Raw genomic sequence first — 18,424 nt, forward strand, 5'->3', positions numbered from 1 at the left:
ACGCTTCCAACGTCTTTTCCACTTACGAAAGCTTTGCTGGTAGGCAATTTGGGAAATGGCGCCTAGTGTCACCGCTGATTAAAGTTTGATCTCTTCAACTGAATGAAATTTTCGTTCTTTCAGCGTTAATTTCAGTTTGGGGAATAGGAAAAAGCCTTTGGGCTAGGTCAGGTGAGTAGGATGGATAGGGAATCTCAGTTTGTGTTCGTCAAAAATTCATGAACCAACAGCGATGCGTGAGCTGGGGAGTTGTCACATTGCAGGATCCAGGAATTACGTCACACCAAGTCTGGTTTTTCTCTTAACAGTTTATTTCACACCAAGTCTCGTTTTTTCTGCTACCAGTTTCTCTCAAATATCTCAAAACTTCGACATAATAACAGCGGTTCATCGTTGATATTAAAAAAAGCCATCAACAATACTTTCTTGAATGGCCGTGCTTTCGTAGCATGTGCGAAGTGCTCTGCATTGAAAACAAACAATTAAGGCCTATGGAAGCAACGAATTCTTTTAAAACACAGATGCAGAATCCGTCACCTTCAAATATCCCTTTTCTATAAAGACGTATGCAGTGTAATGGTTGGAGCCAGTATTCCATGGTCCAAAAGTAAAGCGCCAGAATTCAGATCTTTCCTGAAAATATAATACAACCATTATGTTTCTGATCATACGACACTTCACAAGAATTATATTCAAGTCGTTTACGACGAAACAATGGACAACATAAGACAGTATATAGGAAATGCTTTCAAATATGTGGTTATTTATGAAACAACGGATGTTAAGAGCCAATTTACTGCAAATCTTGTGTGGGGGTGGAGGAGTTAGAACCTGACTGGCCCTCAAAGTCATGACTGATCTGCTGTAAAGAGCCGGGCCGTATAAATCACTCAACTATTGCCAGATTTATGAATGATGGATTAAAAGTTTTCTGGCCTACTGCAATACAGTAATAATGTTACTGGCTTTGTTTCCCTCTAAATACTTTTACGGTTTCCAAAAGTAATATTTGAATAGGTTGTTAAATAGACTGAACTACAAGGCTGCAGACGATTTGACATTTTCCGGCAAAGCAACCAAGATTAAAGATCTGGTTCAACAAATTGCCATTGGGGTATTGAAAAGCCATAGCTTTTAATGTTATTTGCTTTAGGTCACACTAACTACTCTTTTACGGTTTTCGGAGACGCCGAGGTGCCGGAATTTAGTCCCGTAGGAGTTCTTTTACATGCCAGTAAATCTACCGATATGAGGCTGACGTATTTGAAACCTTCAAATACCACCATAATGAGCCAGTATTGAACCCGCCAACTTGGGGTCAGAAGGACAGCGTCTCAATAGTCTGAGCCACTCAGCCCAGCAAAGAAAGTATTAGTGCTGTATTCTGAATCTGCAGCATATATGCTTCAAGCTGCAACCAATCTGTGTTCCATTTTACCGCAGTCTTATCACATAGAGTCGTTTTAAGATAGATATGAAAATTGTGTGAAGAGCAACCATTTTATGAAAATTAGTGAGAGATAAAAATAATAAATCATTACACGAAATTTTAAACTAAACTAAATTTATGTAACAATAAATATGTAGAGTTCTAGTGGTAATGTAACAGATTTTCTAGTGAGGTTTAGTTGCTAAGTTATAACTGAGATATTCTTAAAATCCCTGTATTTTTCCTGTTGCAATATTCCATAAGTTTCGTAAGATACGTTGTAATTGATTGATGTAACTTACAGTTTCAAGGAGCGTGGGGCTCGATATGCTCTCCTCTCACTGAGTGCAGACAAAAGGCAAAAAGGTGTTATAGCAGCCTCCGCAGGAAACCATGCCCAGGCTTTATCTTTCCATGGCAAAAGTTTAAAAATACCAGTGACAGTTGTGATGCCTATCATTGCACCTATCATGAAGATACAGTGCTGTCGTCAATATGGTGCCAACGTTATAGTGAAAGGGAATGACATGGCAGAAGCGAAAAAAATAGCCCTCAAGATGGGAAAGGATGAAGGCTACACGTACATCAACGGGTAAGTTATCTATTCCATTATAGATGTGGAGCAAAGTTGCCGGCACTTCTTTGTAGACAAGGACATTTAAAAAAATCATTTCACTAATATTTTATATCATTTTCAAAAGAATGTAACGTTTATTTACTTTAATGACACTCCAATTCACTATAATTGTGATATTTAGTTTCTGCATTCGTGAATCTCATGGAAATCTATACAGTATTTTATTACATTATTTCTCTTTTTACATACATACCCCGGTATACATTTCCAACTTCTATAGGTGTTCTTTCAACAATCTGCATCATATCAAACATCATGCATAAGCATGTCGGTCACTTATAGAAAGCATAAACAGCATTACGTAGGTTTAGAAGGAAGACACTGAAACTTCAAATCAGTACACAATAATAATAATAATAATAATAATAATAATAATAATAATAATAATAATAATAATAATAATAATAATAATAATAAACGAAATGTCGTGTGGCTTTTAGTGCCGGGATATCCCAGGACGGGTTCGGCTCGCCAGGTGCAGGTCTTTCTATTTGACTCCCGTAGGCGACATGCGCGTCGTGATGAGGATGAAAATGATGATGAAGACAAAACATACACCCAGCCCCCGTGCCGTGGGAATTAACCAATTAAGGTCAAAATCCCCAACCCGGTCGGTAATCGAACCCGGGACCCTTTGAACCGAAGGCCAGTACACTGACCGTTCAGCCAACCAGTCGGACAATAATAATAATAATAATAATAATAATAATAATAATAATAATAATAATAATAATAATAATAATAATAATAATAATAATAATAATACCGGGAGGTACAGCTCAGCCCCGTCCTTAAAGAATGCTATGTAACACATAAAGTTGCAACAACAATTTCAAGAAATTGGGATTTTCTCCACAGATATCCCTATTAAAAACGGATGTCGCGCACTCTGGTGCAAAGTGGAACAATTAGAAATGTAAAAAAAAAAGTGTTTATAGGTTTTCTGAACTGAATTAATTTTCTTTATTTTTGATACTTCAAGGTTTGTAACACTTCTTACTCATCCCGCCAACGTTGGATTCTGGCCAATCAGAAATTTTGTATATTTATTTTTCAGCCAATTATATTTATCTTGTACATATTTTATCTACCAATAAAATCAATCAATCATCAATACTGATCTGCATTTAGGGCAGTCGCCCAGGTGGCAGATTCCCTATCAGTTGTTTTCCTAGCCTTTTCTTAAATGATTTCAATGACATTGGAAATTTAATGAACATCTCTCTTGGTAAGTTATTCCAATCCTTAACTCCCTTCTTATAAATGAATATTTGCCCCAATTTGTCCTGTTGAATTCCAGCTTTATCTTCATATTGTAATCTTCACTACTCTTAAAGACGCCACTCAAACTTATTCGTCTACTAATGATATTCCACACCATCTTTCCACTGACAGCTCGGAAAATACCACTTAGTCGAGCAGCTCGCCTCCTTTCTCCAAGGTCTTCCCAGCCCAAACTTTGCAACATTTCTGTAATGCTACTCTTTTGTCGGAAATCACAAAGAACAAATCGAGCTGCTTATCTTTGGATTTTTTCAGCTCTTGAATCAAGTAATCCTGGTGAGGGTCCCATACAATGGAACCATACTCTAGTTGGAGTCTTACCAGAGGTTTATATGCTCTCTCCTTTACATTCTTACTACAACCCCTAAACACCCTCATAACCATGTGCAGAGATCTGCATCCTTTATTTACAATCCCATTTATGTGATTACCCCAAAGAAGATCTTTCCTTGTATTAACACCCTGATACTTACAATGATCCCCAAAAGGAACTTTCACCCCATCAACGCAGTAATTAAAACTGAGAGGACTCTTCCTCTTTGTGAAAGTCACAACCTGACTTTTAACCCCGTTTATCATCATACCATCCATCTCACAACATTACCGAGGTCATTTTGCAGTTGCACACAATCTTGTAACGTATTTATTACTCTATACAGAATAACACCATCCGCAAGAAGCCTTACCCCTGATTCCACTCCTTTATTCATACCATTTATATATATAAGAAAACATAAAGTTCCAATAATACTGCCTTGAGGAATTCTCCTCTTAATTATTACAGGGTCAGATAAAGCTTCGCCTACTCTAATTCTCTGATATCTATTTTCTAGAAATATAGCAACCCATTCAGTCACTCCTTTGTCTAATCCAATTGCACTTTTTTTTTGCCAAAAGTTTCCCATGATCCACCCTATCAAATGCGTTAGGCAGGTCAATCGCGATACATTAATTTGACCTCCAGAATCCAAGATATTTGCTATAACTTGCTGGAATCCTACAAGTTGAGCTTCAGTGGAATAACCTTTCTTAAAACCGAATTGCCTTCTATCGAACCAGTTATTAATTTCACAAACATGTCTAAGGTAATCAGAAAGAATGCCTTCCCAAATCTTACAAGCAATGCATGTCAAACATACTGGCCTGTAATTTTCAGCTTTATGTCTATCACCCTTTCCTTTATAAACATGGGCTACTATAGCAACTCTCCATTCATTTGGTATAGCTCCTTCAACCAAACAATAATCAAATAAGTACTTCAGGTATGATATTATATCCCAACTCATTGTCTTTATTATATCCCCAGAAATCTTATCAATTACGGCTGCTTTTCTAGATTTCAACTTTTGTATCTTATTGTAAGTATCATTGTTATGATATGTAAATTTTAATACTTCCTTAGCATTAGTCACCTCCTCTATCTGGACATTTTCCTTGTAACCAATAATTTTTACTTACCGGAACTGCTGACTGAGGAAGATCCTCACTTACACACTCTCCTTGTTAATCAGTTATTCCTGGAATGTCCTTCTTGGAACCTGTTTCTGCTTTAAGTACCTATACTGGTACATACCCTTCCATTTTTCACTAAAATTTGTATGACTGCCAATTATGCTTGCCATCATGTTATCCTTAGCTGCCTTCTTTGCTAGATTCAATTTCCTAGTAAGTCCCATCAATTTCTCCTTACTTCCACAGCCATTTCTAACTCTATTTCTTTCCACTGTGCGCCTCCTTCTTAGTCTCTTTATTCCTCTATTATAATAAGGTGGGTCTTTACCATTCCTTACCATATTTAAAGGTACAAGCCTGTTTTCACATTCTTCAACAATTTCTTTAAACCCATCCCAGAGTCTGTTTATTTCTTATTTACCTTTCTCTACCGATCAAAATTACTTTTTTTAAACTGCCTCATGCCTGCTTTATCAGTCATATGGTACTGCCTAATAGTCTTACTTTTAAAACCTTCCTTCCTATCACATTTATTTTTAACTACGACAAGGGGCCGATGACCTTCGATGTTAGGCCTCTTCAAACAACAAGCATCATCATCACCATTTAACTACGACAAAAACAGCTTCATGATTACTAATACCATCTATTACGTTGGTTTCTCTATAGAGCTCATCTGGTTTTACCAACATCACGTCCAGGATATTCTTCCCTCTAGTTGGTTCCATCACTTTATGAATCAGATGTCCTTCCCCCATGATCAGAGCCTCAAACCTACCCCCCTCCTTTGAACCCCTCCCCTCCTGGTCAGTCCTATCTTTCCTGATAGTTGCAGAAGCTACCTCGTTCTCCTTTTTCTCCCTCCCATGATGCCGTTCCACCTGTCTTTTCCTATCCTCTACTCTACATTTCCCTTTTCTACCTTTTCCCTTCCTCCTACTTTCACACATCTCAGCAACAGTTCCCTGTTCCTCTTTTTCCCTCTGTTGTTCTACCTTGAGTGGCTCGTACCGATTTATCACAGACACCTGTCCTGAATTTTGATCCTGGATAGAGCCCTTAGCCTGCAGTCTCCTTCCCCTTAGAACATTAGACCACCTGTCTTCTACAGTACCCCCTTTCCTTCCAATCCCTCTTTTACACCTGCTGTAACCTGTACATTGTTTGAGGGAGGCCCTACTTCATTCTTGTCTTCTGTGAGAATCCCAATTATCTCCCTCAAACTCTCCAACTCCTCCCTCATACCCCTCAATGCCTCACCACACTCACAGTTCTTACACTTGCACTCCTTATCCATTATTTACGGGAAGAATGAAAAGAAAAGATAACATGTTTTGTGCAAAAAATGAGCGGAAAGAAATATTGTCTAGGATCATACTTAAAGGTCACACGACAATAAGGTAATTAATATAAATATCTACAATCACAATATACTACTACACTACAATACTACTTAATTCTATTTTTATCCTACAACACCCTAACAGATAAAAACTGCTGCGTATTACTGAATACCGAAAGGAATACACAAGAATTACACAATTCTATACTGCAGTTGAGCCTATCCCAATTAAAACAACAGAATTTTAGTAAGATAGTTTTTGCAGATACCTCTACTATACTGCACAAATATTTTACAATAATAAAATAAGCACGCTAATTTCTAATAAGATATTACTCGTATACTACTGTACAGTACACTACAATAATGTTAACCAATGTTCAGACGTATCCTAATTACAATACCAGTACCATATGTCACTACTAAGCACAAACAGAAAGTGAAATCTTTAGTTTGAAATTTGCACGAACTACTGTACTCAAAAATTACCAACAAAGCTAAATGCTTAGACAGATTATTATTAGTACGATGCTCTAATAGATACACACACAAAGATTCACACGAATATAGCAGGTAAGATGCTGTACTTTCTAAATATACCGTATCAGCATTACAATTCTAAACTGAAATGTGGTTATATTAATTTTACCGCTGGTGGATGATTATGATATTCCCTACTACGCGGGACGGTGAATATAAGTGTCCTGAAATGCCGAAAAATAAGTTGTTGTCTACAATAATTTCTTTCAAAACAAAGCCGGGGTCGTGAACTGCAATATCATCACGATAGGCCCTATAGGAATTTTATTCTTAACTTTAAATCGATGTATCCACGAAGGTGCAAAGTACAGTACAAAGTATGCCGGGACCTTAGGCTACAAGTTATCGGAATAAAGTAATCAGCTGATTTTGTATTTGTTTATACAACTACCATGTGTATGTAGCACGTACTCTTTGAACTCGTCGGAATATACGGTATCAACTATCGTCAACAGTCCAAAAACTGTTAAGTACCGCAATTATCCAGTGAAATTACCGCGTATTCTCTTTAACTTCTTTTTAAATCGAAGTTTACAGGCGTATCGTGTTTTTAATTTAAGAAATTATTACCTTCGTGATAGTTTGATAGGATATCTATACGAGATACCGGAAAAGTTGCGGCGGAAGTTGCGGTACTATTCCTTATGATAACCTGCCTTTGTATGTATTATACCAACGAACCTACAGATATTTACAAATATTTTTAAGTTAATAATATTATTACCTAAAGTATCCCCTAAACCAAAATTCGAAACAGGGTACACCTAGCTAGCCTACTTAACCTAAAAACGTAATTTACTGAACACCAACTGAATTACTTGTTATAAAATGTAAATAAATATCACTACTCCCAATTTCTACCAACAAGCACTAAGCACCAATATATAAATAGCACTAAATGAATCACACACTCACAAAATTAAGCTATTTCATTAGGGTTTAACTACTTTATCACTACAATAATACAAGAGCTCTCTCAACAGCCAACCGTTCACAAGCGCATCCAACAATGGAAAATGAGAGGGTGTGTCTGGTATTAGTCCAGAGCCTTCTCGAACCTTCCTCTCGGGTATAAAAGCTGACGTCTTTTCGAGCTAACTTGTCTTATTGATCATCGTGTTATTGGATGTGTGTGTGTGTGTGTTAAGAGAGGAGGCGGAAGCCACATCCATCGGCAGGCAGAAAATGAGCTAAGGCAATGACCACCATTTTTTTATCTCAGTAGTTATTTCCGCAAGCTGACTCGAGGGGAAGATTTCCAATCTTTAACTATGTAACAGCCAGTTTCCTAAAATTTAAACATTCTTCCTTTTCACGTAAAAGTTCAAGTAAGCCAAAAGTACTTGAACAGAAAACCGGGAATAGAGAGTGCGTTACCCTCTCGAATTCACGTTCAATTAATCTTGAGGTGACTATGATTTAGTAACTGTTTTCACTATTGTAAATTGTAACTTACCTTGTCCATCTAGTCACCTCAGTAGGGTTTTAATATTTGATTTGGAGGAGCGCAAGTGTACGCCTCCATACATTTTTTAGTTTGGGGCCAGTAATTGAACCTGCTGCTTTCCATAAAGGCCCAGTAGAATGGGTACTCGATACCCCTGTACTATTTCTTCCATGTAAAAGAAAACTGATACGGTGTTGTTAAATGTAGGTTGTGCCTAGAGAGGCCTGAAAGTGTAAATTTTGTTGAGCAACGACGTTCTAATCCCTTATAGGTTGCCTTGAGTAGGCTGTAATCGTTTGGGAGCGCAGTCTCCTTGGTTGAATTATAGAGCATAGAGGTTCTTTTCTTGTAATGTAATATATATTCGTGTAAATACTGAGTGGTGCCTTTGGAAGGTCGTAACCTGTAAAATTTGGCGTAAGGTGCCCTTGAAAATTGTGTTTTAAATATCCTGTAAAAGAAATTGGGAGATTCGTCTTTTTTACTATCTGTCTTAACGCAACATCAGTGATGTTGGGACCTTTGTACATTATGAGCTTGAAGCTCAAATAGTAACTTACCAATTCTTGGTTTTTCTGTTTTTTCTACCTTGTACCAAACGAGCTCTGTACCTGAAATCTTGTTGTTTTGTTAAAATTTAATATCTGAAAAGAAACATAACCTTTATTTTTAAAGTTTTAAATTAATCTTTGACTGTCGTAGATAGACCCATTCAAACCAAAGCCGTCCTTCACCTCTCTGTTACGCGAAAACTCCATAATAATAATAATAATAATAATAATAATAATAATAATAATAATAATAATAATAATAATATAGTTCATTGCCATTAAACATACTGTTGCAATAGACAAAGTCAAATACAACACACAAAGTGCACTTAATGAAATATATACATCTAAATGGCATTAAACAGGACACTACATATCAGTCGCCCATTTGCAGAAGTGGACAAATTCAAATTTTGCATTTTTTTAAAGCCTCCGCGTCATCTTATTCGTCTATCCAAGACGTACAGAAGGATATATCACAATTCTTCGAAACATAATAAGTCCAGCATTAAATTTAAAAAATTGCAGAATGAGAAGAGTCCTATGTCAATTCTGATACAGAAGGAGGCAAGTGCTCACATGAAGCACCTAGGCTGCCAAGAGGGTTAAATCCTTGGATTCGTTAATATGTTCATATAAGCGAGGATGCAAATTGTGACGAGTCCTTCCCAGATTATGTTTTTGGCTAAGAATACATTTATATTATTTTAGGACAAGTAAATTTAGAACATTAATGTTGTTTATGCTGATGTAATCACTATTAATTTATTTTGCTTCTTTGCGCGGTAAAACTATGGCAGGACTATTGTTCGCTGGTGGCCATGTAAGCATGAGAATTTGTGTCTCAGTACTTCGTGTTTAGCTGAAGGTTGTTAACTAGGGTGTTTCAATATGTCATATTACGCACCCGAGGTGATGGCTAATAGTAATATTACACACCATAGTTGAGAGGAAAAGGAGAAAGAGACTTCGCTTGCCATCGACATGAAACCGGCATATAGCGAAAAGAAGTTGATTTCTATGTATTTAGTACTGTGTTGAGTTATGCAATTTATATTATTTATGTTACTGTAACAGCGGACAAATAGGACTGTCCGTTGAAAAACAGCTCTCAAAACCGTGTTATGAAGTCTCCAGCTTCGCCCTACAACTAACTAAATGTAAAAGGTTAGTAACCGTCCTCGTCCAAGGTGAAGCAAATTATTGCCTTGATGCTGGCGTCGCCAAGATCTGTACTGAAGTATGGCATGTTTTTCGTTTCTCTTCAGGCGACGAAATTTAATAATGGAGTGCTGAACAAAGCAGTAAGTAAAAAAAATTGCTATAGTTTTATTTGCTGCACGTTTTAAAAGTAAACTGGCCCTTACTGCCACAGCCTTATTATTAAAAGAACGATGTAGTAGAACCAATTTCTGATTTTGAGGAATTTATTGAGGATGAACCTAGTGGAATTGTTTAAATCTTCGGTCACTCACTATGAATAAGAGATCCACGAGTGTTTATGCATGAGTGTTTAATTTTTAAACGTTCGTGTGTGACAACAAGGGTTGCCACTTTTTGATTTAACAAATAAGGGACATGTAACTAAAAACACGGGATTTTTCACAAAAATAAGGGACAGTTCATAAATACTTGAAAATCAAACGTTAGGTCCAATTTCAATTAGATTATACTGCAGTTAGTTTCATTAATAGAATAAGATAATTACTGAAATTCGTAAAAGACACTAGCTTCCACATTTTTAACAGTACATACAGTAAAATACATCTGACATCTTAACACTGATGTCTTCGATGAGCTTTGATAACTTCACAATTTTCGTAGATTTAGTCTCATACGGCATGAACAATCACGTTAGAAATTGGAATGGAAGTACGCGGCAGAAGACGAGGTAAATAACCTAGCATTTTCAGCTTTCCCAGCAGATGGCCAGACATCACGAGATTTACTTCTTCTGAGGTTCCAGAGAGAAAAAAAATAATGGAGCTACTTTGTACTTCAATGGCGCTCAAATTAAATACGAGTTTTAAAATATTTAGAGACAAGAAAAGACAAACGCTTGTTTTTACGGGACAACAGTTCATAATACGGGATGCAAAATTTTCACCTCAAATACGGGATGTCCCAATGTCCCATACAATACGGGACAGATGGCAACCTTAGTGACAACGGACCAATTATGGTGGCATTATTAGCAAGTTTTGCACATTTTGGAAGAGTTAATATAAAATAATACCGTACTATATGTTTGTTTCAGCTTGTTTCTTAAGATAATAATTTGGATTAATGCATAAATGTTTATGTTCAAAGTTCATAAATATAATTTATATTCTATATTCTAATGACATAAGGAAACTGTAGTTTGTATTTATTTTAAGTGGTTTGTTCCTTACGCTGCAATATGGGGCAAGTCCATCGAAGAGTTGGAGAAGGGGTAAGTCCAATATCTTTTTTCATTTTTCGAGAAAAGTACTAATACCGGTAAACAATGTATGAAATTACATTCCATGAATCTACGTACGCTAGAGATTTGTTTATGAAAAGGAAATTATAATGATTTCTAATACACCAGTCAGTGGAAGTTCTTTGCCGACATTGGGTAGGTAGCTTATTGAGTAATTTAATTCCATTATATCTTATGTCTTTTTCAATCTAACCCACGGTAAATCTAAATCATTCTTTCTCTGTGTACATTTATACGAAATGTCAGATAATTGGGATTTCCTTTTTAATATTACGGATGTAATGAAATATGTATAGCGACTGGAGAGTCTTAATAGCAAGGTGTTGAAACTTTGGTCTGTATGACTTCCTATTGGCCCTGCCTTTTATACATCTTATTGACTTCTTTTGCCACTTGAACACATTTTGTGCGTCTGTCGAATTTCCCCATAATAAGGTATCGTATTACAAATGTGAATGAAAGAAAGCATAGTAAGAGCACACATCTGATAACTACTACCTGACTCTTTCAGTCTTCGAAGTAAAAGTAACCCTGTAGACAGTCTTTTACATAACTTTTGTGCGGAAGTGTACCCGGTTAATTTAGAATCAAATGCATTCACAACTATTTGACAGAGCGATGTTCATTCTCATATAAAATTGATTTAATTAAGTGAAAATAAATAATTCTGTCTTGTTAGTATTTAAATACAATGTATTAGCCTCCAACCAATTGGATGATTTCTGCAGCATCTCTAACCTTTGATCTACCACATTTGTTCAGTCCTTACCACTTGTTAAGATAGTGATATCATTTGCGTGGTGTACTGACCTGCAGGTTAAAATACTTACAATATCATTTACAGTCGAACCTCGATAGCTCGAACCTCTATTACTCGAATTTTCAATATCTCGAAGTAACTTAAATTTCCCAGACGTTTGTTCTATTCTTCGCGTGTATTTATTTATCTATTACTCGAAATTCGGTTACACGAATTTCTCGATTTCTCGAAGCAAACATTTCCTCCCTTGAAACAAAAACTACTCTGTAACTCGAATTTTGTGCAACATTAACTGTGCAGGCTTTTGTGGTTTGTGAAGAACAGTTAACAAGTAGAGAAAGGTTTACATTGACACTTCTAATGATCGGAAAACCGGCAAAGCCTCGCTGTTTCTCGGGTGTGAATTAATTACCGGTCACGTACGAAAGCAACCCCCGAAGTCGCGGATGACAAGCTCCATTTACGAATCTCGGCTGCGTGGTATAGACGAGAAGTTACAAGTGAAGAGAGGAAAGTTTAACAGTCACAAACAGAAGAGACGCGAACGGTTTTTTACAAATGTGTTAACTGTATATACACGAGGAAGAGAAAATATCCTATAACACAACCCTTAACTAATACTGTTTCTACTTTGAATGCTACAGATTTTTCAACTTGTACAATTTGATGTCTATCATTGAGATAGGCTGTGATTAATAACAACCCTTAATAGTTGAGATTTCTTATTAGAATACAATGTGGTACAGAATTAAATGCTTTATTGAGGTCTAAGAATGTAGCACAACAGTTCTCGATCTGGGGGGCGCACTCCCCACTGGGGAGGCGTTGGAGAATTTCAGGGGAGGTGTGATGAGTAACGAAAAACACATGCGAATTTGCTAAACAGTAAGAAGTTATTACAAAGAAAATAATTTACTACAAAAAGTTATCTTCGTTACCACTAAAACGCACACGTAGAAAAAAGCTTTTCCTAAAATTATTATACTTTATAGTAACGTTGGAAAAATGAATTGTTTATGAATTTTGTAAGGAAATGTGGAAACAAATTATACAAGTACAAGACTTTTGATCATGAAGTATAGTCAGACTTATTGCATTTTTATAATCTTTTTTACACAAACGCGTTTTTGCGTGCATAAGAAATGTAATAAATCAACTGATAAATATGAATGTATAATATATTTTCAGGAAATAAAATAATTTTAACTTGTATATTATTTTCAAATTGTAATGTGCAGTTTCCATCTACATATCTATGTGAGTATATGTTTTCTACGATGGCTTACACCAAATCAAAATACTGATCACAGCCGGATGTTGAATGTGATTTCAGGCGTGAATTATAACAGACGAAACCAAACATTAAGCAACTTGTGAAGGTAAAATAGTGCCGGTACTCTTATTAATCATTAATTCTTTTCTTAGAAAATCAAATCGAACGATGTAGTTTGAAAAGCTAATTTCAGTGAGTATAGAATCCTCCGTAATATATTTACTGTAATTTGTTTTATTCCTTTTTGTATTATTATTTTCGTTATTCATGACTTTCTTTATGATTGAATTATAATTATTACTTTGAACCATGTAATATTATGTATTAAGCATTCATAATTAACAAAATCATTATAAAATGTTTCTGAGATATTAACTCTAACAGAAGTGTAGAACTTTTGTAAATCAATAATTCATTGGGAGGCATGATTTAATTTACGGCTGAAAAGGGGGCGTAGGTCCACAAAGGTTGAGAACCAATGATGTAGCGCATGTTAAGTGGTGAAGCTCAAAACCCTTCATTAACACAGTCACAAGAGTATCTATAATTTTAATTGTGAATTTATCTGTTCTGAAACCAAACTGTGCGGTATTTAATACATTTTACTTTTAGAAATATACTGATAAGTGTTCCTTTGTACAATTTTATATGATTTTAGATAGAACTGGGACAATTTAATTGGGTCGATAGTTAACTGGATCCAATCTACCACCATTCTTAAAGTAAGGTATTGTGGCTGTAAATTTCAAACAATCTGGAAAAATTTCTCGCACTCAGTATCCAGTTGATCGGCTGAGGCATAGGAACTAATATTATGTCAATAATTTGTTTGACAATATATTTACTTAAGCCATAATAACCTTCGCACTTTGAGGAGTTCGATTCTGATATCAAGAACTTTTTCAGGCTTTATCTCTTGCCACCTAAATGGAGGTCTGTAATTCCCTATTTTTAACATGCTATTGTACATTGTTTAATTATCTCTAGGGGCGTTATTGTGGTTCATATATCTGATACTGTTTACAAAATATTCAGTACATTAGGTGCTATTGACTCGACAGTTTATTGTCTGTCTTACCAATTTCATCATTTATAACCAACCGCCGTACATTTATTTTTGAGTTATTAATAAAATAATCATTAGCTTGCTTTTTCGCTGATTTAATTGCTTCACGATAAGCTTTTTTAATAAGAACATAACTTTCTTTATCATCTGAAAATCCCCCCTTTTGCTTTAATGTAATAAATCACCATTCGATTCCTAATAGTTGCGAGGCAGGGAGTGTACGATTCCCCTTCTGTTTATCTTTATATTTAACTGATGTGTCAATTATCTTTGTTGTTCTTATGCTGGATTCTAACATTTCCAAAAAAATCAGTTGCTTCTAAAACATTACTGGAGTTTGCTATAGTGTTTCAAAACTGATGTTCTGTAATTCATTTCTCAGCTTAAGAATATTATTATCTCCCAACATCCTAAAGTGTTCATATTGTCTGTGGTTACCGTATTTTTCCAAGACTTAAAATTTATATTTTAACACTGTTATAAATTGGGAACTATTCACTCTATTTGACTTTCAGGTATGACAATCCACATGTTCTGGCGGGGCAAGGTACCATGGGACTGGAAATCGTTGAGCAAGTAAAGGACTTAGATGCTGTTATTCTTCCCGTTGGCGGTGGAAGCATGATCGCTGGCGTGGGACTTGCAATCAAGACACTTGCTCCTCGTTGCAAATTAATAGTTGAGTAACCAAGTCAAATTTTCGTTCTATTTTGTTAACTGTAATATTGATTACTGATTCACTTGAAGCTACGTTAAATAGGTATTCCCATCACTGGAAAAAGAATAGGGAAGTGTCCTCACCCCTAGAAGGATTAGATAAATAAATAAATAAATAAATAAATAAATAAATAAATAAATAAATAAATAAATAAATAAATAGCTTTGAAAGATGGGAAATTGAGATAATCCATAGACCTCAAGTCACATAATACCGGAAGAGAACGAGAAATGACTCAGGGAATTTGGATAGGAAAGAGAAAAGAGGAGAAACTGGCACAAATAACTGGTATCAACCGAAGAGCCTTCTCCTCTGTTCCTCAATGTATATGTAAAGTTAGATATCTTAAGGCGTGGCGCCTAACGAAGATTAATACTGCACAGGTAGAATTTTCGAATTGGTGTAGCAATAAGATAAGTCAAGACATTGCTTCAACTTGCGCCACTATCCCGTCTGTCGTCTTTTCTCTCTGACTTCCCTGACCGAGGCTTTTTTCTGATTCCTGTATATTATCTTGCGACGTTTAAAGATTTTATTTTCCTTCCTTTCATGCCCTTTACCTCCTGATAGTCAACGCACTTGTTCTTTGATAATTCAGACCCATCATCCTGCCTCTGTGGATCAGTGGTAGAGTGTCGGCCTTCGGATCCCAAGATAGCGGGTTCAAACCAGCAGAGGTAGTCGGATTTTTGAAGGGAGGAAAAAAGTCCATTCGACACTCCATGTCGTACGATGTCGGCATGTAAAAGATCTCTGGTGACACATTTGGTGTTTACCCGACAAAATTCATTAAAACCCAGCATTAGACCCCCATCTAGTGGGCCTAGAGTAAAATGGGAACGTCGAAATTGACGAGCAGACAGCCAGATGGCGTCAATTCGAAATGTCTGCACACGGTAGCTGAGGCCTTAAAATTATTATTATATATATGTGCGTTAGGCCCTCTAAGGAGCACGTAGAACCATTAGTTAGCATTCTTCTTCTTGTTTCTCTTGTCCTCCCAAAACTTCTTCATCCTCGCACTGTGAGTCTGTCGTCTTTCTTGAGTCCATGCCTCCTGGAGTTTCAAGTTTCTTGTACATTGTCTGGCTTCAAAGCTGTGCAAGTTAATTTTGTGTCTAAATGTAGCCCGTGTAGTTGTCAGTGGGTCAACGCCGACTTCTGCGAGATCTTTTTGGGTGTCAGCAAGCCACCGTACTTTATTTTGTCGGGTTCCGCTGATAATGAGGAAGATTTTCTTGGTCAGTCGCGAGTCGTCCATTCGTGCTAGATGTCCGTAGAATTGCATACGTCTTTTCCGGGCGATTGAAGTGAATTTTTCGGTCAGCGAGTAGAGTTCTTCCGAGCTTTTTCGCATCCATATTCCATCTTGGAACTTTGGTCCAAATATTTTCCTAAGTATTTGCCGTTCCATTTTCTCGATGCCATTGATATTGATGGTCAGTGTTGATGTTTCAATCGCGTAGAGTGCTTCAGGAAGAACTACTGTATGGTAGTGACGCAGCTTGGCTTGGATGGAAAGGGATTTCTTATTGTAGATATTCCAAGTGACTGTGTAGGCTTTACGTAATTTTTCGGCACGGGTTTTGTTGGCTATCCTGTCGTTACCAGTGCTTCCGATGATTTCACGTAAGTACTTGAAATGTTTAACTCGTGTGATATTGCCATATTTGGTCCCAAGTGAATCCACATTGGTGTTCTTGGAGTCCATGTATTGTGTTTTCTCATACGATATTTGGAGGCCAGTCTTAATAGCAATCTCATGCAGATTCTCAAGAGCGGATCTGGCTTCCTCCGGAGTGCGGGTGATTATTGCTAGGTCGTCAGCAAAGGCAAGGCACTTAATATTGATTCGCTTATCTCTCGTTCCCATATTTATCCCGTGTACTTCTTTCTCCCATGTTCTAACGATCTTGTCTAGTACAAGATTGAACAGCAGTGGAGATAATCCATCACCCTGCCTCACGCCTGTTCTTATCTCAAATGATTCGGAGATTTCGCCCATGAATTTCACTTTAGAAGTTGTGTTAGTTAAAGTCTGTTGGATTAACTTCGTTGTTTTGTTGTCAACACCATATTCATGAAGTACATCTAATAGGGTGGCACGGTCAATCGAGTCGTAAGCTTTTTTAAAGTCAACAAAAGTGACCACTGTTCGAATTGATTGGCGATGTTGGAGAATCATCTTGAGGTTCCAGATCTGTTCTGCGCACGATCGGTGAGGTCTGAAGCCCGCCTGGTATTCTCCAATCTTCCATTCTATCTGTTGTTCTAATCTGGTACGGAGAGCACGAGAGAATACTTTGTAAGCAATTGAGAGTAGAGAGATACCTCGGTAATTGTTCGGATCTGTCTTGTCACCCTTTTTGTGTAGAGGATGAATCAAAGCAGCTGTCCACTCTGCAGGTATGATTTCGCTCTCCCATATATCCGCAATGATGGCTTGTAATCGGTCAATAATGACCTCACCTCCGATCCTGAGCATCTCGGCAGTTACACCATCTTCCCCTGGTGCTTTGTTGTTTTTCAGATTTAATACAATATTCCGTAACTCGTCATGTGTTGGTGGAAGTGAGTCATGGTTTGGGGTGGATATGCTGAATTGCAGTTTTTCGGCAGGAGGTTCACAGTTATGTAACGTTTCAAAGTACTGCTTTAAGATTTCACAGTTGGCTTTTGTATTCGGCTCAAGTGTTCCATCGATGCGACGAAAACAAATACTAGGGGGTTTGTAGTTAGTCAGTTCTTCTCTAAAAGTTCTATAGAAATTTCGAGTGTTGTTCCTTTTGAAATCGTAATCGATTTCCGACAATCTATTGAGGTGGTAGGTACGTTTAACTCGTCTAATAGTTTTGGCCGTTCGCTTCTGTATTTCTTTGAAGTTACTCCAATTTTCTGGTGTTTGGTGACTATGCCAATTCTTCCAGGCTTGCATGCGGGATTCCAGAGCTCTATCGCAATCGGCAGTCCACCACCTGTGTTTACGTTTTCGTGGAGGTTGGCCAAGTTTCTTCGCTGAGTCTTGAATGGTTGCAAGAAGGGTGTCCCATGTTTCTGTGTTAGTCTGCATTGATTCCATGAATTCCTGTGCGTGATCTTTTAAGTATTCTGGATCAATGCGTGGTATTTTAGGTTTCTGATAACTTTTCCGGTTAGGTCTGAAGCGGACTTTGATTTGTGAAAGATGGTGGTCGGACTCTACGTAACCCTTGCGAACTCGTACATTCATGATTTCAGGAGAGTATTTTCTTGTGATGGCTACGTGATCAATCTGGTATTCACCTATGTAGTTGATTGGTGATTTCCAAGTGGTCATTTTCCACGGAGGTTTCTTAAAGTGTGTGGACATTATTTGGAGGTTAGCCATTCTACATATGTTGATTAGGCGATGTCCATTGGCATTAGTCTTCTTGTGTGCGAAGTGAAGGAACTTTTTTTGAGAAATTTTGTGTTCATAAGTT

The 18,424-nt window shown here is 36.9% G+C and overlaps 1 protein-coding gene across 1 annotated transcript in view; it reads left to right on the top strand.

Annotated features, from left to right (window-relative positions):
• LOC136857268 (L-threonine ammonia-lyase-like) overlaps positions 1 to 18,424 on the top strand; it is a 163,483-nt gene that overhangs the window by 36,483 nt on the left and 108,576 nt on the right. Inside the window, exons 3-4 of the mRNA XM_067135782.2 lie at positions 1,734 to 2,021; positions 14,761 to 14,923. Of these exons, the coding sequence (XP_066991883.2) occupies positions 1,734 to 2,021; positions 14,761 to 14,923 (451 nt within the window). The remainder of the gene's footprint in view (positions 1 to 1,733; positions 2,022 to 14,760; positions 14,924 to 18,424) is intronic.

This window comes from Anabrus simplex, chromosome 1 (assembly GCF_040414725.1).
Source record: "Anabrus simplex isolate iqAnaSimp1 chromosome 1, ASM4041472v1, whole genome shotgun sequence".
Classification (NCBI taxonomy): Eukaryota; Metazoa; Arthropoda; class Insecta; order Orthoptera; family Tettigoniidae; genus Anabrus; species Anabrus simplex.